Source organism: Gymnogyps californianus, chromosome 1, assembly GCF_018139145.2.
Source record: "Gymnogyps californianus isolate 813 chromosome 1, ASM1813914v2, whole genome shotgun sequence".
In the NCBI taxonomy this organism is placed as follows: Eukaryota; Metazoa; Chordata; class Aves; order Accipitriformes; family Cathartidae; genus Gymnogyps; species Gymnogyps californianus.
This window is the reverse complement of record NC_059471.1, coordinates 201,651,163-201,672,899: the sequence shown is the minus strand read 5'-3', so window position 1 is coordinate 201,672,899 and position 21,737 is coordinate 201,651,163. Positions and strand designations below refer to the sequence as shown.

The window sequence follows — 21,737 nt, the reverse complement described above, 5'->3', positions numbered from 1 at the left end:
CAGTTATGAGGCAATAGGATATAACAAGCATCATTAAAATGTTTATTTCCTAAAATATGGCCAAATTAGTAAGAACTGGGCTAGTTTATGATAATAGTGTCAGCTGGCTAGTTTACTTGTTAGGAAGAGGCTTTGTACGTTCCTTACAGACTGACGTAATGCATCATTTCTGTGTTTTCTTGAAATTATGGAATTTTTTGTTTAGTTTTCCTTAACTCTATGCATGCTTTAAGGAAGCCTCAAAATTGCTCATAGAATATGGCTGCGTATCTCCGTCTTTCCTCCTCATTCCTCCATCAGTCATGCATGCAGCCATGTGTGCCAGGTTGCTGAAGGTGGAGAGCTGAGCCACTCCGTGTGTGTCTGGAGACGAGTGGGTTGCAGTTGCTGGCCAGAGTTCATTTGCGGCAGTGTTGAGTGTCTGGAGTGATGAGTTATTTTGGTTTTGTTTGCAAAATGAAATTGTTTTCACCAACTAATAAAATTTGGGAGAAAAGACAAGAATGCATGGGAAACTTAACTGGAGTAATGTCTTTTTTTTTTTTTTTTTTTCTCCTTTTCTTTCCCTCCCATGTATTTCCCTACAAGTGTCTGACTCACAGGCTCCGTCATTCTTTCTGAGGTTATTCCACTTCCCAGCATAGATCCACGCTGTCGTCCCCCATGTGTAACTGTTGGTGGGGTGAGGGGACACCCTCTGCTCAGCCTCATGTTCATGCTTCTCCACCAGTTGCCTATTTAACTGTCACAACTGCTAAGCACGTATGGCAGCCTTTTCTTGGGCTGGACTGGTGTTCATCTTCAATCCTCTACTTAGAGCAGTTAGTGGTATCACCAAAATTGGCTTTTTTAATAGCAGTTGATAGTATGTACAGAGGTTATTGGGAAAGAGCGTGAAGGAGATGCCCAGACTACATGTGCTTCTTGGAAGAATCATGTTTAATAGCAAAAATTTCCACTTATTTTTGCTGTCCAAAGCATGTTAAAATCAACATGTGAAATGATGAAAGATCTGCAGTTATGGCAGAATACCCAAGCAGTTTACTAAACAAAAGAGTTAACTTGCAGGATTGTGCTTATATTCCTTATGGCCCCTCTAGTTTCTCATAGGGTTGGATACTCTGCTGCCTGGTGTGGCTATACTAGCTTGGTTTGGGTGTTGTGTGTGTGGGGGGTTTTTTCCTGGTTTTTTTTTTTTTTTTTTTTTTATTCAGGATTACTATTGTAAGCATGGGGACAAAGAGCAGATATTCTGCCTACTGAGGGAATGATGCAGTTTGAAATGTGAGGGAATAGAGGTTTGTTCCTGTAAGGGAGATTACCTTGAACAGCAGGGCCTTTCAACCTTAAGCCTGCCATTTCACTATGTTAAGAGAAGTCAGTTAAATAGCCAAATTATTTAAACAAGTAATTGCAGTTCAGAAATCAAAACTGTCTTTCGGGTACAGTGATTCAGTTCTGTTTATAGCAAATGTGCCAACAGTGCAGACAGACTTACGTAAAGGATTGCACTCTGAAGAAATGGAGGAGGTGTCCGTGATATCTACAGGACAAGTTTGGTTCTTTCCTGTGTCACACAACTTCTTCTGCGATTTCCAAACTCTGCTACGTGGAGAAAAATATCCCTCTCATCTTTTGACAAGCTGTGTGGGTGGGATGAAGGAGGCTCTTTTCCAGAGTGCTGCTTTCCAGTGGAGCTGCTGTTCACGTTTCTGTCAGTCTGGTGCGAGCTTGACCTTGAGTTTTTTACTCTGTGATAAGATTTCAAGGAATAGTTTACATGGCTTTTACAAGTGGCTGTGTAGTACAGACGGTGCCAGAAATGAAGCTGATGCTTGAAGCCAGACTTACTGTATGAAACTTGCTGTTTCTCTGTTACTCCTTCATTTAACTTGCTTGGATAAATCCCTCCTTCGTGTGTCATGCAGCATAGCAGTCTTTCACACAGTGTCCTTTTACGTATTATTTATGCAAGTTTTTACACAATACTTCATGCCCCTTCATTTAGAAGCTGACATGATGAGGAATTACAATGCTACAAACTTGCATAATCCACATAGTGTTTTTAATTCCCCCCCCCGCCCTATCTCTTCTGTGCCTGTAGCCCCAACTTCAGGAGCATTTTCAGGTTTATGTTGGGAGGAAGGGAGAAGGAACAGAACGAGCAGCAGCACTGCTTCTCACATGGAAATGTGTGGGATTTGGGGATTATACACATTCTTTGTAAGTTCAAGGCCAGTATATAGGAAGGAAATGAATGGTTCTTAATTATAGTGGTTGTTGTAATTGGCATGTGCTAGCTGTATCTTTGTAGTTCTTGGTGTACCAGCAATGTTGAACTTATTTACCCATGAGGGGAAAAGTTAAAAAACTTCATTAAAATTATTTTTGTGACTGTATGGCGGTTGGAAGGCTACTGGTGTTTGGTAAAATACTCCGTTCCTTCCCTTGGCTGTGTCCATCATTGATTTCTGTAGTTAACACATCTGAAACACTTGGTTTTTGATGTGTTTTATTTTTGCAACATAGGTATTTCAGAGGCTTAATGAATTCTGAGATCAGCAGTAGAATAGTTGAAGCTTGCAGAAGCAAGTTGCAAAGTGTTGTACACAAAATCACCGCATCCTAGGAATCTTCCGCTGAAAACGTGCATCTAGATGGTTTCATGATAACGTCTTTGTAAGTGAGTAACAAGTTAATGTTGGCTTCTGCTGAATTGTCTCCCTAAATTGAGGGAAGTCCCTCAAAGTAGACCATCTTGCTGTCCTCTGGCCCTTGGCCTTGTTCTCAGTGAGGTGCCCTGATAGCTGAATGATTTGGGGAGTATGAACATGTCCCTGTGGCTGCTTTGTGAACAAAAAGGTAAGGGAGTTCATTTACATTGTGTTACATTGCATATGGAACACAGCAGTTGTAGGTCTGTGGTCTTTTGCCTGATAGCTTTAGTAATTCCTTCTGTATGGCCTTACCATAAGTGAAACCGTAATGCATAGGTAGCTTGGCACTGTGGTGCATGTGAAGTGTTGCTCAAACGTGCAAGTTGCCTATGCATGGTGCTGCAGATGTTTGTTGGTAAGGGTTGGGGCAGGCTTCTCTTTAGCAATGGGTTTGCATGCTCTCAGCCGTGCTCAGTGGAGGTACATGCACTGCATGGAGGTCAGCAGAGATTAGTCAGGCTACAGTTGTTAGCTGTGAGCTGTGTCCTGCTTCAAATGTGTACATCTTAGTTCTCTTTTTTTTAATGAATAGCAAGGTGAAATCTTTGTTTATTGGGGAAAAAAAAAGGAATACGTAGTCATTCTTCAAAACTAGAAGATGATGAACATGCAGCTGAGATTATGAAAAACGCGGTCAGCATCAAACAGGTATAACTGCATTGGTCTCAATAACTTGCACTTTTTTTACTTGAAGGGGTAGAGTTAAAATTCTTCTTCAGAGCTGGCAGGGCTCACACTTTCTAAACAGTTAGTGATCACCTTCCATAATAAACTTATTAGTCTGAGTAAGATGTTCCATGCTAGTACATGTACTTCTGACTTTAAATGTTTATTTTAAAGCAGATTGTAAAAGGCCAACTTTATTCTTAGTGCTACGTCAAGCTAGGCTTCTTACACTTCCATTTGAACAGTGGAAGAGGAGATATATGCAGTGATAGCCTAATCTTACCCTGTGTTAGTCGTGTCCCATCCTTCCCCACCGTCTGTCACCCCCATGTATCTCTGTTTTTATAGGCAGAAGTTGTGGTGCTTGCTTATGGCAGTGCTTCCCCTGTGCCCCAGCTTCTTACTTGGTTGAAGCCCAGCCAGACCTGAGCTGCCTGAGCCTTCTTGTATGCTGAGGCTCTTGCTGAGCTGGTGATATTCATCTTCCCGTCTTTGCCCTCAGCTTCCCTGACTAGTAGACAAAATTCAGAGTGAGGAAGCAGAAAAAAGCCTTTTGTCAATGCCAAGCTGTGACAAGCTCTTCCCCCATCCTTCAGAGGAGGGACTGAAGCTCTGGCGTGGGACTGATTTCTGAAATATACCTCATGGCAGCTTCATAAACACTGTCTTTAGGGTGAGGCTTTGCAATCATCTAACTTGATTTAAATGCAGGTGGCTGCTGGAAAAGGATACTTTCTCCCTCTGCCCATGACCAGAAACATTTTCTGTGTGGGTGGCACGACAGCTCTAATAGCTTGTGCAACCATGAGTGAGGCTGCATAGCTGTCTGCTCTGATTAGACTGACCTTGCCAGAAAACAAACACAAAAATTAGTTGCATCAGCAACAAGCTGATGAACTGCATGAGTGGTCAAGTGACATAAAGGCCATGGCAGAAATGAACGAGGTTGCTCCCTTTGGTGTTAGCCTGTGATCAAGTGGGCTTCAGGCTTGGCTGGGCTCGTCTGGGATCAGGATGGGTACGCAGCAGGGGGGACAGGGGCGGCAAGGGGGGACCCAGTGGGTGACCGTGGAGGAAGGGGTTCACCTGGAGGGCGATAGGCTTTTATTACTATCATGACATGCTGCCCCTTTATGCTGGTTTTGGCTGGGATAGAGTTAATTTTCTTCATAGTAGCTAGTATGGGGCTACGTTTTGGATTTGTGCTGAAAACAGTGCTGATAATTCAGGGATGTTTTCGTTATTGCTGAGCAGTGCTTACACAGAGTCAAGGCCTCTTCTGCCTCCCACCCCACCCCACCAGTGAGGAGGCTGGGGGTGCACAAGAAGCTGGGAGGGGACACAGCCGGGACAGCTGACCCCAACTGACCAAAGGGATAATCCATACCATATGACGTCATGCTCAGCATATAAAGCTGCAGGGCTTTTGGTGCTGCTCTTGTGATGGCATAGTGAATGTTTCACTTTTTTCCCCACACAGGTGTCTTGAGGAAAAAAATGAGCTTTATATTCCTGTTTTGGGAGTTAAAATTCCCAGTTTACCAGTTTACAGAGGAATTAATTTAACAGAGCTTGCTAATTTTACGTTTCATGATGAATGAGAGACAGAGGTGTGTAGGGTGTCAACGTGTTTGCGGAAGGGGTGTGGTTTTGGAGGTGTGATGTTTCCAGTGTGATGTTAAGTGCGGGATTAAGTACAAAGTACAGCTCTCACAGCTACTCAGCTGAAATAGTCACTGCCCTCGGTTCCTTTCTTGATACACTGGTGTGTGACCTGTACAGGTACGTGTGTGTGGTTTGGGTTTTTTTTTGTAAGCCCCTCCATCCACAATTTTCCAGTGATGATCAAGCCAAGGCCCCCCATTTTCAGCTGCCTTGGGCACTGTCCCTAGCAGTGGGAGCAGCAGCTCCCCCTTCTCCATCCTTCTGTGGAGGGTCACTGGAGGTGCCACCTCCTCTGGCTTGCTGAAGGGCCTGTCCTCAGGTGGTTGAGGGATTAAGGCTGATGCCTTGCCCAGGTCTGAAACTTTGCAGGAACTGAGCAGCTCATTTTGGGAACCTCTGCCTTAAAATGTTTGCCAGGTATGTCTGAAGTACCCTCTGGCTGAGGCAGGTACAGAAGAGAGTCCTACAGCCCCATGCTGCCATGTTCCGTGTCTCCCCTCTTCCCCCAACCCCTCCTGTCTGCAGCAGCCAAGCTGAAGGTTTTGAAGACAAGTCACTTTTATTGTACAACCCTGTTTCATCTCCCAGGCAGCTTCATGTTGTGAGCTGAATGACACGTTAGTCTCTTTTGGGGAAAAAGTAGATTTTAGCGTAATGCATATTCATGAAGCTACATTATGGTTGCTGTGACAACCTCAACACTGGCAGTCAAGATTGGTATGTTGAACTTCTGTCTCCAGTCCCCGTGTTGTACCGTAGCGCATGTTACACAGCTTTCCACTTTTTTTTCCCTCCTTTCCTCCCCCAGTCAGTGGACAATTTAAATTGTTTCAGAGTTGATGCTTAATTAACAGCTGCGTCTAATTAAGCCTGCAACAGTGAAGGACAACTTCCTGCTCCTTTCCGACCCATGTTAATCGACTGTTGCTTCTGCCAGCAGTCTGTAACACACAGGAGATGATTCTGGTGGGATTTTCTTTGTTCATCTCCCTTTAAACTCAAAGGAAAAATAAACATGAATTACTAAGCATACTATTTCTCCACACCATAGGTAACCTAACTGATAACTTCATCTCTCATGCAAAAAACCCAACGAAGTCTATCCCCCTAGTCTATCCCTATCTAGTCTAGTCTATCCCTAGAGTTTTAAGGACTCCTGACCCCGAAAGGGTTAGGAGCTTTTAGTAGGTGTTACTCAAAACCAGAAAGCAGTTTGCTCTGTATATGCATTACATCATATTATGCCCCTGGGGCCAAGGGTGACGTAATTGGAGGAAGACTTTACCAGACTGTGATGCTAAAGCGGTGACTAATTTCAGGATGAACCTGTGACGGATTGAGCGTGGGGACAGCTCAGCTCTGAAGGTCAAGCCCCACGTGTTTGTTGATGTCGGAAATTGAGGGCACTTGTGCAATGCTTGTAACTTCTGGAGAGTGTTTCTAAGCTGCTCTTGGCCAGTCCAACTGGATGTTTGGCTCAAAGCATTGCCATTTCTTGGTTTCCGACGAGAGCTGATGACATCATTCTATACAGAGAACTTAACATATTGCGTAGTCCTCGGTGACATAAGTCTCACATGGGTGCCGTTCATGAAAGGGCTGCGTTGAGTGAGGTTTGCGTCCCTTCTGCGTGCTTAAGCATCCTGAGTTTAATGTAAAGTTTTCTTGAAAGGTGCCAACTTCATCTATACAAAACCGCTCCCTGTTGCTCAAGAAGAGACACTGTGGGTAAGGTTTGGCTTTCTTCACAGATGTGAGCCTTCTGGAGAGCCATTTGGGAGAAGTGTGTGCACAGGGTGAAGAAAAGTTGAGCAGACAAGGCGCTCTCAAGTGCAGTCAGTTGATCTTTCTTTGGTTAGTTTCTTAAATATTAATAAGTACAAAATGTTCAGACAGTGACTTGAGATGAGATTCTGTCTGTTAAAATGAGAAATTGGGGGGGAAAAATCATGTAGCAGGAGGGAACTTTTTGCACAGAGCAGTATATAGAGCTGGACCGTGAAACTGTTGTAGGCTTAGATGTCCTCACTGAGGTTTCCAGTTTTAGTTAGACATGTCCAGAAAAGCAGTGTGCACTGAGTGCTGCCCTTCCCTGAGTTCCCTCCTTCCTTCTGCATCCCAACCTCTTCCACGTTCATGCAAGAGCAGAGCATGGGGGGAGCAGTGGCACAAAGGGGTGGGGGGGATGGCCATAGGAGCAAGCCCCATAACAGAGTCCCTCCAGACTGCACCAGGCAGGCTGGCTCTTGTCGTTCGCCAGCAGCTGGTTGTCTCCTTGCTGAAGCCTCTCTGTAAACGTAGGCAGAAAAAGCTGTGCTAGATCTCCGTATGATTTTTACGTGAAAGTTTGGGAAACCTTGATTTTTCTCTACTTAGCATAAGTTTGGTATGTGTGCGTATGTTGGTTTGAGGTTTTGGGTCTTGATATATTCATTTAAACTGAACGTCTGACAGTTATTTGGGGGTTAATTGAGGGTTTTTGTATTAGGTCCAAATAAAGTCATCTCTTCTCTGGCCCTCTGTAAAAGGAATAAAACCTCAGCCTTGAAGGATTTGCTTTAGCAACTAGATATTAATGGCAATTAAAAAAACACCTTTAAAGATGATTTTAGTTGGGTTTTTTTTTTTTAAGTGTGGAAAATATAGGCCTTTTTCACTAATCCAGCCCTGTGTACATAAACTGTTGCCTAGTTTTTTACTGGATGGTTTGGGACTTCAGGATGATTTTTACAGGCTGCTGTTTAATTTTGCTGGTTTGACCTCTGCTACTGCAACAAGAGAAATGAAAGCCACCTTCTTAAAAACTTGGGTGCCTGAATAGCCTTGTTTGTAAGCATGTTAATGTAAGATATCCTTACTATATTATGACAGAGGACCTGCTAGTATTATTAGATCTGGCTGAGGTGCAACAAAGTTGGACCTAAATCAGTCTTGCAGAGTCAGCATCTGCCTTACGGTGCTCTGCAACAGTTTCTGTTATAGCATTGAATGTGAGAAAGATCTCCTGTTGCTTACGTTAATGGTAGGGTGTTTGTATGCAGAAATAAACTTGATTGTTGAGGATGGATTTGATTTTATTTTGGTCAAGTTAATAATTTGCAAGCATGATACCAGTCTTAATTCTTATTTATAGCTTGTTTGTTTTATGGTAGTGAGAACAATTATTGTCACATGTATGACAGTGTTCAGAAATGAGAGTGTTTACAACGCATGGAGTTAAAATATTTGTATTTTTATTATAGTTTCATAATATTTGTTTATGGTTAGTTTGAAAGCAGAGGGACATGCAGGTCTGCATTTGCACTCTGAGCTCTGCATGTGCAAAACTGCATGTTGGTTTTAATGTTGCTGGTATGGGGAGTTACTAGAAATAGCCTAAAACTTACAGCTGAACCAAGTCCAAGATGTGGACGGGTAGTTGGGAGAGGGTGAGGGGATGAATAGCTCTGATGGTGAAGCAAGTGTTTTGATATTTAGTTACTATATTTTACAATAAATCTAATTCTAGATCAGATTCTGGTCTTACGTTTTACAAAAGCTTCCTCAAGCTTATCTAAATTTGACCCCAGTCACTTGGAATACAGAATCTCTGAGAAGCGTTTTTCCTAGTGAGCCTGAAACTGCCGAAATGTCACCATATTTATTGATCTTTATCTAAAAAAAAAGTTGCTAGTTGCAAGAACAGGCTGCTGACATAAAAAGCCTGTCTTGGATCGCGCACTTGGCTGGAGGCCAGATAATGAGTTTCTATAGGAGCTTGTTGGCAAGCTTAGGTTTTTGCTTAGGTTAATCTAATGTAACTGTAAGTAATCTAGGAGCCTGGTACACTCAAAACAATTTTTAGACAAAATGATCTTATTATTTTTAAATTATAACTGAGCAGATATTTTTATATAACAGCTTCTTGTACTTAAAGCACTTAAAAAAAATGCCTAGGAACATGATTCTTTACTATTTCCTCTTTTAATGGTCAACCTACTGAATAATACTTTAAAAATACTGACACTGATGACATCTCTTTTTGCTAGCCTCTGTGTTATAAAATTTAAGCTGACTCGATTCAGTGGAGTGATCTGTTAGTGCTTTAAAGAAAGGTTTGCATTTTTAAAAGACTAGTTGGTAACACATTTAAGGGTAGGTACATCAGTTTTACTAGTAAAAAATACTATAAATGTGTTCATGGGTACGTTTGTTGGCCAGGTTATTCTGTGACCTAGGGCTGAAATGCATGAACCATCCTAGGAGAAGGGTGGAGTTTAGGACTTCGTGTTCCCAAACGGTGTCCAGCCCAGGCAGTTACACAGCTGGGCCTTTTCACTGGCCTCGTGGGTCTTTCATACTTCATTGCCTGAAGGCCAAGCTTGAAGAGAAGGGTTGGAGATTGCTCTGTCTCAAGATGTTTTTGTTGCCTCTCGCTTCTTTTGTGTGATAAGTGAATGTGAATCCGCTCTAAGGGGAAAACTGAATTCAGATCTTGAAACGTCCATTCAAGTGCTATGTATGCCAGGCTATAAAAAGAGGTCCAGATCCAGCCCTGGTCTTTGAGGAGTGGTGGATAAATGTGGCTTTAACAGGAGAATGCTGAGGACTCCTGATTCCACCCAGGACAGCAATGCTCATCTCCAGCCTTGAGTTAACTGCTCCGTCCATAAGAGGGATGGAGAAGGCTTGGGATGCATGCTTGTCCTCCATTGATATGGGCTGATGAGTGCCGACCAGAAAAGGGGTAGCACTCTACCATCCTTGTTATTTCTTTATGTAGCTGTATCATTAGCAGTGACGGCATGGATGACAAACAAATGGGGTTTGGTTTACAGCTGCTTTGCTGTAAATCTGACTTACACGGTATATAAAACTGGTTGAACATAGATGGAGATCTTTGAGATGGGAGGGTGTGTGATACAATTGTGCTGGTGCTTATCAGAGGTTTAAACTTCCCTGGTAGCATTTGTTCTCCAGTTGCTATTAATAGTAGGGCCTATTTCTGGATGTGATAGCTGACAAGTTTCTTCATCAAATAGTCAATGAATGAGCAAGAAGTGTTTCTATTTTAAACTTAGTTTTGACAAGTAATGGAACTTCAAAGAAAAGCTGTTCATAGAAAATAACCTTGGTGTGAGTTACCGCAAGTGATTCTCTTTAAGTGAAAGATTAAACACAGGGCTGCCACTTTAAGCATCTCTGATAAAGGAAGAGTTTTGTGGGTTTTTTTTCCAGCTGCACTATAGGGGATTTGTATTAGTTTCAAATTTCTGTGTTTAAGTGAAGGGTGCTAGTAAACCTTGGCAGAGGTGCAAACTACGGCAGATTTTGAAGGGAACGATCTGGTTTGAACTTGGTGTGAATAGTCACTGCCAAAGTGTTAGGGTAAGCGGAGAATCCACAGGGAAAGATGAAGAGCTCTGTTGAAAAGAGGTTTGTGTTAGGAGGTGAGGATTGCCTCAAGTGCAAAGGCTGTGGGAGCCCGTAGCAAAAGGCTCTTCTTTCTTGCTCTTTATTTATACTCCTGAAGTGACGCATGTCTAGATCTGTCTTTGCTTTTTCATCTCACACCGGTGCCTGGGATGATGTGTTATGAAGCTAAGCATGTTTTTTAATGAAGAGGAGGGCAGTGTTGACCATAGGGGAAAAAAGGATAGTAACAGGAACAAGTGCCTCCAAATAAATTTTTACCACTGCAAAAGCCCATTTGGGAGAGCATTGCAGCACCCTCCAAATGGAACGCTCTGAGCTGAGGAACAGAGTTTGTAGGAGAGAAAATTGTGGCTGGTTTGTTATAAACAGCCAGAGCGGTAGCTTGCTGGAGTGGCAGGACCAAGGAACTAACTTTTTTTTTTTTTTTTTTTTTAAAGATGGAGCTTGGGACCTTTGGTAGAGAGTGTGATACATGTAGAGCATCGAATCGGACTGATTCAACAGGTCTGGTTTAAATCAGAAATTATACAGTGCAGTGTCTTGGAAAGCTACCATTACTATGAGTTTACATACATAATTAAGCTTTCTTCTATTGTCTTTTAAAAAGCAAAATGCATACATAAATCAGTACGATTTATGATTTAGAATTTAAGTATTGCTCATGTCAAATACTGTCTCTGGAAGTGAAGTGTCCTGGGCATTTCTCATTCCTCCAGATGCTGTGGCACCTGCACCTTCTGCAAAAATACTGGCTGCACTCTTACAGTAAAGTTTTGGTCATGCTAGTTTTAAAAAACATGTGAAAGCATCACGAATAAAGTGATTCTCCTTTGCGTCTCAAAGGCAGTAATAGAAATCTAGCAAAGGGTATACAAGATTGTCAGTAGTAGTAATTTTAAGGATTTTGGCAGTGCGTTTGAATGTGGTTTACGGTCGATTTCAACAATCTCTACTATTTGGTGGGATCTTCTGCATGGATCTGTCTGGTGGCTTTCTTCAATAAACGCTTGGTACTTTCTGTTTTCTTAGCCTAAAGCAGTAGGGAGATACAGCCTCCTTACTCTTTTGCTCCAGTTCTTCTGGGAATTTAAAGATTGGTTGTGAAGCTTAGTGGATTTTCATGTCCTTGATTAGAAGCATCAACAAGTTGAAGAATGTGGACTTATCAGCTAAACTTTTTTTTGTTTCAAGTAACCTGTTAGGAACTGACTTCCTTATCTTTCTTTGGAGTGCAGGTTGTTAGCTTGTGCCCATTCTGCCTTGCTTTAAAAATAGCCATGAGAAAGAGGCCATGATAGTGTGGGAAGATGCTAAATCATCAACTACTGAAAAACAAACCATGCATCTGTTACACTGTGGAAAATATGCCTGTTAAAAAGCTAAGCTGCAGCATGTTTTTCCTCCAGTGGCAGGAAGGCCCTTGAAAGATGGTTAGAAGCAGTTAGTGATTAGAATGTGTGTGTTTAGGTTTATTGCAAGCTTTCTAAAGTACTCTTGATGTCTTGCTTCTTGCAGAGACTCCAACCGTCATGTTAAGGTAAAGCAGAAAAGTGCAGTGCTGAACATGCTAAAGAAGTTGGACAAAATAAGGTTCAGAGGTCACAAGAGAGATGAGTTCCTTGATTTAGCAGAGTCTCCAAATGCTTCAGACACTGAATGTGGAGATGAAATCCCGGTGAAAATACCTCGAACGTCAACTCGAGACAATGAAGAGCTGAGAGACCCTGTAAGTACTTGATTTAAGTATCGTTATATTATGTTATATAGTTGTCAGGCAGAAAAATAACAGAAATTAATAATTCTTTGTCCCTATGTTTTGGATTTAGCGCTTGAAGATCTGTGGACTAGGAAGTAAGCTTCCAGTAATAGCCTTCCATTTTGTGGAAAGATCAATTAATTTCTTAGTATTAGGGTTCCCTGTCCCTACTATTGATTTTAGGTGCTGTGGGTTGACAGATTTGTTAACCTCGGATGAGCTTCTGAATGCTGTCTGGTTTTTATTTGTTTTGTTGAACTACTGATGAACACACCTGAAGGAAAGACTTCAGTCTGAGGAGCTCAGATCTGCTCAAATGGCACTGGCCAGAACTGTAGGAATAAGACCCCTGGTGGCTTCATTAGAGTTAGAGGGTCACACCACCTTGTTCTTCACTGCAGTGTTGTATCCAGTAATGCTTCCATGCTATAGAGCTGATTTAAACTTATGCAGGAGGTGAGCAAGACTCTTCAGGTCCTAAAACTTTTTAATCTTGTAAGCAGAAGCACCCAAACAGACCTACCTTTTTAAAAGACATTGTTTCAGGAAAACTTAAATATTGGTTAAAAAAAGAATAACCCTGCTTTAACTGTTAAAAAATGACTGTGGATCCTTGAGCTTGGAGTGCCACAATCTAAGTTAAGATTTGTCCATTTAGAATTTTCTAAATGGAAATTCAATATTCTAGAATGTGACTTGGAAGTCAGAATTTGTACCACCCTATTTGGAAACTCACCGTGCAGTTTTTATCCCCAAAATGTAGTCAGGCTGTTGTCTGAAAGCTCATTTCTAGAAGCACAGGGCTTGCCCACCGCAAGTGTTAAACTAAAAGACTTCAAACTGTATATGCTTAAGCATCTCCTTTGGGGTTGGCAGCTTGTATCCTATTCTGTAACTATTAGATTTTTTAAATTTAAGTGGGCTTATATGGTATCACATACAATCGTGCTTATATGGAGCTCTTTTGCAAGAGTTTTTTCCTATGATCATGGAACAAACAAGTGGTAATGACAGAGCATTTTTCGGTCACAAAAAGTCTATCATATGCAAATCCTCAAGCTCCTCAGACAAGGAAGTCTGTTGATTGCCTTTCCTTTGTTCTTATTCTACTGAAGACATCTGTCATTTGTTAAGATGTATGTATTGTATACTGGGACTAATCTGCGCTGCTGCCCTTCCAACATGGTATTTTCTGAGTTTTTTGTAAGTAAATACTGGCTTATTTTCATTAAACTTAAGGCATTATATTTATGTGTGGAAAGCAGGGAATACCCTTTGTATCTAATCAGAAGGATCTGGATGGCAGAGCTAGAGGCTACAGAAAGATCTGTCTTAAACCCTAGATACTATCTTCTGTATTTCTTTAGGAGGATGGTAGCTCCAGGATGGTATGGCTGAGGGGATAGCGAGGTTAACCTACAGTTTTGACTAGTTATAAAGCCTTACGGCTACACATCTGTGGTGATGGTCTCTGTTTTCTCAAATTGTTGAGCTCCGTGTGCTGAGAAGGTAATTTGAAGAGAAACACTTTGCTTTCTGGCTGACTACATACTGTTAAGTGGGCTGTTGTGATCTAAGTCCTTGGGATACAGTTGAGTATAGTTCTTTAAAAACAGGGAGAAAGGGAGAGAGGAAAGCAGCAACAGTATCAGACTTGTTGTTTTGCCCTGCTTCTGATGTTTGGGAGCTCCAAACCCAGTGTGATGCTGGAACAGCCTAAGAGCAGCAGCTGTGTTACAGATACGAGCAAAATAAGCAAACTTGTATGAGGAAAGAGGTCTGACGTATAAGGGATAAATTTCAGATGGGAAGTTTGGGGAATTAGCACTTGGCCCTCACAGACATCTGCCCACTAAGCACTGCTGCCCATCCATAAAACGAAGGGAGAAGAAATAATCCCCTGTGCTGCAAAGGTGCCGGGAGTAAAGAAAGTAATGCTTGTCTATTTAAGTCAATATTAAAATAGTGGCTGAGATTGTGTGAACAGGGCGATTCTGAATTATGTCTCTTTCTTATTGAGATCATATGGTTGAATTGTGCCTGAATTGTTTTTAATTCAGTAACTAAAACTCAAATCTTAAATTGCTTATACGTTTTCTTTTATAGGCTCTGTAAGCAACTTTTATATTGTATATATAAGTATACATATAAAGTATATATATAAAGTATTATACTTTTATTACACTGATCATGAGAAGACCAAGTCTTGTTGGTTTCTTCCTGTTTAATACCTTTGGGGAACTGCTGAAAGCATACAAAAGTCAATGCAAGTCTTGTCCATAAATTGCAGTTAGGCTGCGTGTCTTTTCAGATAGATGTGAGCTGTACTGTGCTTCCACTTCTGTTGCTTCACTGTTTCTGTTAAAATCTGAACTCATGGGCTTGACAGAGCGAGATTGGTGGCTTGGAACTGAGCATAGGCATGCAAAATTTGAGTCCTGGTCCCCTCACCTGCATCTTTAACATGTAGATGTCTCTGACTCCACTGTCAGCCATTCCCTTGACAAAGGCTTCATCTCTGCCCCTCTCCACTTCCCCCCCCCCCCCCCCCCCCCCCCCCCCCCCCCCCCCCCCCCCCTTCTTTCCCCCCAGTCTGGTGTATTAATCATTATGGAGTCATTAAAGAAAGATCTCTGTCTATTAGAACAGTACAGCACAGTCATATGAATGAAAGGCCCTTCTGTACTGTGCCTCAGGGGTACGTAGTGCACTTAGAAATGTGCACGTTAGGTGCCTCTTCTTTATGTATGTGTCTGAACTTGACAAGCATATGCAAAAACTTGCCACAAATGGAGGTTTTAGAGTAAAAAGCCTTGTCATAAAAGCTCATGATTGCAGAGCCCTGACCATCTGCAAAGAAAAGCATTCTCTGTTGCACACCTCCAACAAGTGAAGTGAACGTTCAGTCCCAGGCCACAGATACAACACTTCACATGTCTTACTGAAGTAGCACGTGCAAAATTTACACCCTGCGGAAGGACAAAATGGATGGCCAGATGAGGTCATCTTATATTCTTTATCCTAAAACTGTGAGCTTTACCTACTTTAGTTCAATAATAAACATCCTAACTCATGTTTGAGTAAAGCGTACAACTAGCTCCTGGTAGGAGGGCCCTGGGGTTGGAAGGATTTGTTATTTTCCTTTGAATTCTTCTCAGTGGTTTCTGAGACCTTTTGTTCAAAAGGTGTCTTACTCTTAATTTGAACTAGTTTGGTCTCAACTTACAGGCTGGCTGTTTGCTTGTGTGGGTACTTTTCCTCCTCTCATTTAAGTGCCCTGACTACCAGGTATGTCTTGGATAGCAGGTACTTTCTTAGGTCTCTGTGGGTACTTGGACACTGTGATCAGATCATTGCCAGGACAGCCGTGTTGGTTAACAAATTAACTCTTTGCTAAGCATCTCTTTCGCTTCCTGAATGGCTTCCCAGATTTCTTCCTCCCTTCCCTCTTTACTATAGGTGGTTGGTTGGTTTTTTTTAAAGCAAGGACATGCAGCACTGTTATTTATGCATTGTTTTGTAAAAACACCACAATCGCAAAATAGGTAGAGGGGGTAACCATTCCTACTTCCTAATAGTGAACGTATTAGCATTTGTCTTATTGTGACATTGGAAATGGAAGTAATGTTGCTTGCTCGGTAATTGAAGTCCCCTTTATTCAGTGCCATCATGGTTTCCTATTCTGTAGATGCAACATGGGTTGCTTCTTGCTAGATCACAATTCTGCACCTAAAAAAGCTTTCAAACATTGCTCCGGCAATTTGATTTCCTAAGATGCAAATGTTCAGGGAGGGGGACTGTGCCCTGAAAATCATAGCCTGCCCTTGTATTTCCCAGTTCTGGTTTGATTTGCCTCATTTTAACTTATGTCTCATCATTTTGTGCTATAGATGAATTTATGTACTCTTAATGTGACAAATGTCCTGTTTTTCTAAAAGGGGAGAAAATGTTCAGTACTATGTACAGAACATGAATGAACTCAGTGCAGAGGAGTGCCGTCTCCTTCGGCAGAGGGGGGAAAGGACAAATTTGTGTTTAAACCCGTGGAGGTTCTGCACTAACCTGGCAGTGAGAATTACAAGTTGAAGCGCTCTCGTACCTGGCATACTGTACTGAAAGCAGTCTAACATACTTATGCAAGTTCCCTGCCAGAGTGCTAGGATTAAATCTGAGTTATTGTGGTACAGAAAACGTTAATTTAATTGCTGTTCCAGTACAATTTGGCTTTTCCTGAAATATGTCAATTAAAACCTTAAACGCTTCTGTATCAGTCACCTCATTTACAATGATTGGAAGGTATAAAGTATGATGCTTGGAAGTTATAAAGCATGATGCAAACATTACAATTAAGATATTAAAATCTCTAAACCTGGCTAGCACTAGATTTTTTTAAATTTATGTAAAATATGTGTTTTAGGAGCTTGCCAATATGGGTATGCTTCCAAGAATAGCTACTAAGGATTAACTATTCATGCGGATGCTTTCGTTCCTGAGCAGTGTTGTTGGGTTTTCCCTTTCCTTACAGCAGGTAAATGCAGCAGCCACGGGGAACCCTTTTGTAATTTGAAGTAAGAAAATGCACGTGAAGTGTCAGTTGAGAGACTCGGGAGGCTATGACCTCTCTAGGCAAGCTCTGTAGTTTGTTGTATTACTGAAGACTTTTTTTTTTTTTCCCCCTTCTTTGCTGCTCAAATGAATGCAAGTTAAAATTTTGTATTTTAAACTACCTCTTCCCTGTCTCGTGTCCTGGCCACCGCCGGGCCCTGAGGAGTGACTTGGGTGGATGGTTATGCCCCTGGGCTTGGCATGCCGTGTCCTCGCTGCTCCCCATCCGTCTTTGAGAGCTGCTCCTCTCTAAGTTAATTACAAACTTGGAAATGAGACCAGCATTTTGTTAGATATCCCTAGAGAAAAATCATCTGTGTACAATGTTGTGCAAGTGAAATAAAAGGAGAGAGTTGGCCAGTTACGTTTCTTTGTGATGCTGAAGATGTGCTGTGCTGCAGACGGAGAGGACAGATGCGCATCTGCTCGGTTAAGAAGTGACTTAGACCTCTTCTGTGGCTGTGCAGCCACAGCGGCATTGGTGCTCAGCGCACAGAACAAAATCCCAGGGCTCGCAGGACGAAGGGCGTTTGGGGAGGGAAGGGAGGGAAAGCAGAGAACTCTCAGGTTGGGAGGTGCTGTTATGAAAAGCCTGAACTGCAGACAGCTTGAAAAAACGCATTTGTGGGGAGATGTGGTTTTTCAGATCCGGAGCTGGATGTGGCTTGGAGCAGCAACTCTGAACTCTGAGAGTGGGTTAGAGACAATCTGTCGTCATCAGAAATCTTCCTTTAACCCCTCTGTCTCTGACTCCATGCTCAACTCCGGCATTTTGCTGGCTTCCTAGGCGCCGCCAAGCCTTGTGCGCGGTCTTTGCTAAGTAATAGTGATTGCCAACATTTTAAGAGGGCTCCTGTGTCAAATACTGTCAAAGCTAGAGAGGCAGAAGGAAAAGCAGAAATCTGTGGAAGCCTTCAAGGCTTTTACTGTGAGTCAGAAGCAAGAAAGGGCATCTGTACGGTACAGTGTAGTTAATCCAGCCTGAGTCCCAGCACTAGCCTACAGAGGCAGCAGGAAGGAGAAACCTTTACCCAGTTAACACTGGAATTAATACAAGATAACTTTTTGTTAACTTGTGAGTTGAGTCAGTTATGCTAACTTCAGACAGAAGTACTTTTTTAATTGAGGGCCAGGCAGTTGACCTCCAGCAAACATATAGACCTTATTTCTTATCTTTTTAGCCCGTTAACACCTCTTGACAGAACAAGGTGTGTTGGTGTGGGGAAAAAACTTCTGGGACAAAAGAACCATCTACTTAAATGTCTCCCATATCACTGTCCTGGACATGCTCAGTTTTCTGAACACTTCTAAATTGTATTCATCAATACGTTATGGTGTCACTAATTTTGGAAATTGGGTGCTTTGTTTTTCACCGAACTTGTATCACTGTGTGTCTTACTACTCTGGTTAAACCATTTTATTATTACACGATAATTACATGATCTTGCTCCTAGTATTCTTAGCAAGCAGCCTTATGTTTTAACTTAGTGGATTTTTTTTTTCCTTTTTTCTCTAACTTAGAAGGTCATTGTAGCCTTTTGTGGTTAGTTTAATGATGTGTACCTCCTGATTTTTAACCCATCAACTGATGTCAGACTTCTTGGATTGAATGCTTTAGCAGATACACACATTTGGAAACTTTCAGAATGAGTCCTGTTAACTCGTATCCCCAGTGCTGTGCACCTCTTGTTTTTTTCCTTCTTCGTAAGAGGCACAGTCAACGTATCCTGGGCTTTAATTAATGACTTAACATCTCTGAAAAAGCAAAAGTGGAGCTGGTTCTCTAGATGGATTTCTGAAATGTGGCTCATCTCTGGATAAAATATCTTGAGTATCTTCAATGAGGATGAAAACTTGAATAGGTTTAGATATTTGCTAGCCCCTTTTTTTCTTCCTCTCCTCCCTCACCTCAGTCTCTGTGCTCCTGTCCCTGTCGCAGCTCGTGGGGTTGGGGACCGGGGACCGGTTGGGCAGGAGCCCGGTGCTGTCTAAGCACTGGGCTGATGCGCAGAGCCTGGGCGCATTCCTGATGAGTACAGCATCCTGCTCTTTCACCTGTACGTGATTTTATTTATTTATCTATTTATTTATTTTTAAGCAGTGGCCCTGTTTCTTTAGACAGCTCTGTATGAACTCCTGTGTGCTGGGAGCAGAGATTGTCCCTTTGTACCAGATGTGGATACACAATATAGAAAGCCATACTTTAACGCCTGGGCAGCAATCTGTATTTTCTAATGCTTTCCTTGTGCCTGCCTGTAGAGTGTGTTGTAAGGGTGCTGCTGTTCCACTTTAGCCACATCATCCTCCTTGGGGCTCTCCAACTGTCTGGCAAGTGATAACACTAAATCTTGCAGCGTAAATAAATATGACCCAGCTCTATAGATAAGAAATCAACACAGAGGTTAATTGCCATCCCATGCTCATCTGAAAACAGGCAGCTGTTACTCCTCAGCAGTGGCTGGAGCGGTTGCAAATGACATGTCTTACTGCACCTCTCTGGCTGAAGGCAGGCGTGAACGGGAGATGTGGAGCACAGGGAGAAGGATGCTGTGCTGCAGCTCCCCATGTGAGGACTGCCCTGGGGTCTGTCCGTCTGCGCTATGGCATGGCTTGTGCCGGCTCCCAAAATGGGAGGCAGCACAGGGCTGCCACTACGCTAATGCCTTCTGCTGCTCATCGGGGCCAGCAGCATTGGCAGAGTGCTGTGTGGGTGTGTGTTGCTTTTGGGACTGGAAATAGCATCTCTGCTTGGCACTGTATTGTGCAAGCCCAGGTGGGGAGTTGGTGCCAGGTAAACGCCGTGCAGTAAATGCCTACAGAGTGCTAATTTGCCTGTATAGACAAATTCTGAGGCTTAAACTCAGCATCTGTTCAGCTCAAGCAAGAAAACAGATGTTTAATAGGTATCTCCGTGTTGTTTTATCTTAAAAGTGCAAATCATTCCCAACAGTGAAAGTACTTTGCTGTCAGTGAGCTTTCTGCACATCTTTCCTGAAACATGGAGAATGTCTTTTAATTAACTCTCTTGTAGATTAGTTGAGTTTATATATGTATGTAATTTAAGCTGTCATGGTTAAATGTATGCAAGCTGACTTTTGAAAGCAATACAATTCCTGTATGTTTTCAGGGCTCAAACCGTGGGTGGGGGGATGGTTAAGATAGGTAAATAAATCCCTTTTTGTCTTGAGATCATTTCTTAGATGCAGGCTTCTGTAATCTGGCACTTCCATTTTGACTATAAGCTGTTGGAGAAGCTCCTGTAAGTCTTGTTGACAGACTTTCTGTACCTGGTGGGGACTGCACACAGTGCCTGAACAACCATTACCCAGGAGATGCCCGCACCCACCCTTTCCCTTGCTGTCTGAAAATGACCACTTGGAGAGAAGGACAGCATCACCTGCCTTCTGCTGCGCGGCCTTGGCGTTTTTCTGTACTCATTTTGTGGAGGTGGTTGTTGTTACTGCTCTTCCTAACTAATCAAATGGCTCTTCAGTTCCTGCGTTCTGCAGTATTTCCAGTGCTGAGTTCGTTCAAGGGGTGCTGGTAAATCTGTCAAGACAGACAATCTCCTGACTGCCCCCCTCTCCTGACCTGCCAGGATGAGCTTCTGGGCACCAACTACATCCTTCAGCAGTAACTGGGCTGTGCTGGAGGTGGGGGAGTGGGAGACCCCTTCCTTGCAGAGAGACTGTGGTCTTCAGAATTACACATTCCATAAATGGATGTTAAAATATACAATATGTGTTTTCTAATAGCTCAGTAAATATCTAGAAAAGTATTACTTTTGCTAGCTTCACAATTTTACATGTAAAGTATGTTGCATTGACTGTTCATTTAATGGGAAGAGGAGAGGGATAGTGTAAGTACGCCTTTTAAATCAGCAAAAGAAAGGCTAAATGATGATGCAGCAGAACTGGTGAGGAGGGGGGAAATATCTTTGTTTTCTGTAACTCCCTGATGTCTGCAGAAGTGCGTTCTGTAAACTCACATGGGAGAGATGCTGTGCATTTGATTAGCTTTCACTCATTTATTTCGGTAATCTAATGCTGAATAAGAGGCATGCAGAGTTGTTGATACTTCCATGTTTCTCACGTGGCTGTTTCTTTACTGCCCCAGAAGTAAGCTGATGTATTTAAATGACAAAAAAATGTGCCTCTGAGCTGTCAGTGTATTCTGACTTTCTTATAGGCTGGTCCAGGGACCATCGTCATGGCTTCAGGAATCCAAGATTTTAACAGAACGGAGTCTGACAGACTGAATGAGATCAAAGGTCACCTGGAAATAGCCTTACTGGAAAAACACTTTTTACGTAAGTATAATATTAATGCTCTGTGGAAAGGAATGGCTTAAGCCTGCTGAAATGAGGCTTCTCTAAACGGCAAAAGTTGGCATCAGAATTTTGAGGTGTGCTGATGTGTGGATAGCACGTGGGCTGACGCTTCCCTCAGAGGAACTTAAAAGCATTCCCAGGGTTTCTGGGTCACTTGGATATTTTTTTCCTCATTGCATTCCTCACAACATACCTCATTACATGACAAAAGCTGCTTACTTGAAGTCTTGATGTTGACATCTGCAGATTATCTTAGAATTAACTCAACCTTAATGTGGTTGCAATAGGTGTGTTTTGTCTAGTAGTAATTGTAAGAAGACATTTCTGAAGGGGCAACAAATACATTTCCTTGGCAGTTGTTTCAACAAGTAATATGTCTTAAAACATGTCTCTTAACAATGTATGAATTACTGGTAGGTAGTGTAAGAAATACAGATAAGAGTATCTGTAGATTTCAAGTGTTACTTGTTTGGGTTTATTTGTATGTATATGTGTGTGTGTATATATGAGACGAAATTGTCATTCATGGCTAGAGGCACCTGTAAGACTTTTGGGATTTTATCTCAGCAGATCTGAGCTGCTG

General features: G+C 42.3%; 1 protein-coding gene across 1 annotated transcript in view; it reads left to right on the top strand.

The window, feature by feature from the left end:
* GRAMD4 (GRAM domain containing 4) overlaps positions 1–21,737 on the top strand; it is a 78,045-nt gene that overhangs the window by 12,862 nt on the left and 43,446 nt on the right. The window contains exons 2-3 of the mRNA XM_050912232.1: positions 11,979–12,189; positions 21,013–21,133. Of these exons, the coding sequence (XP_050768189.1) occupies positions 11,979–12,189; positions 21,013–21,133 (332 nt within the window). The remainder of the gene's footprint in view (positions 1–11,978; positions 12,190–21,012; positions 21,134–21,737) is intronic.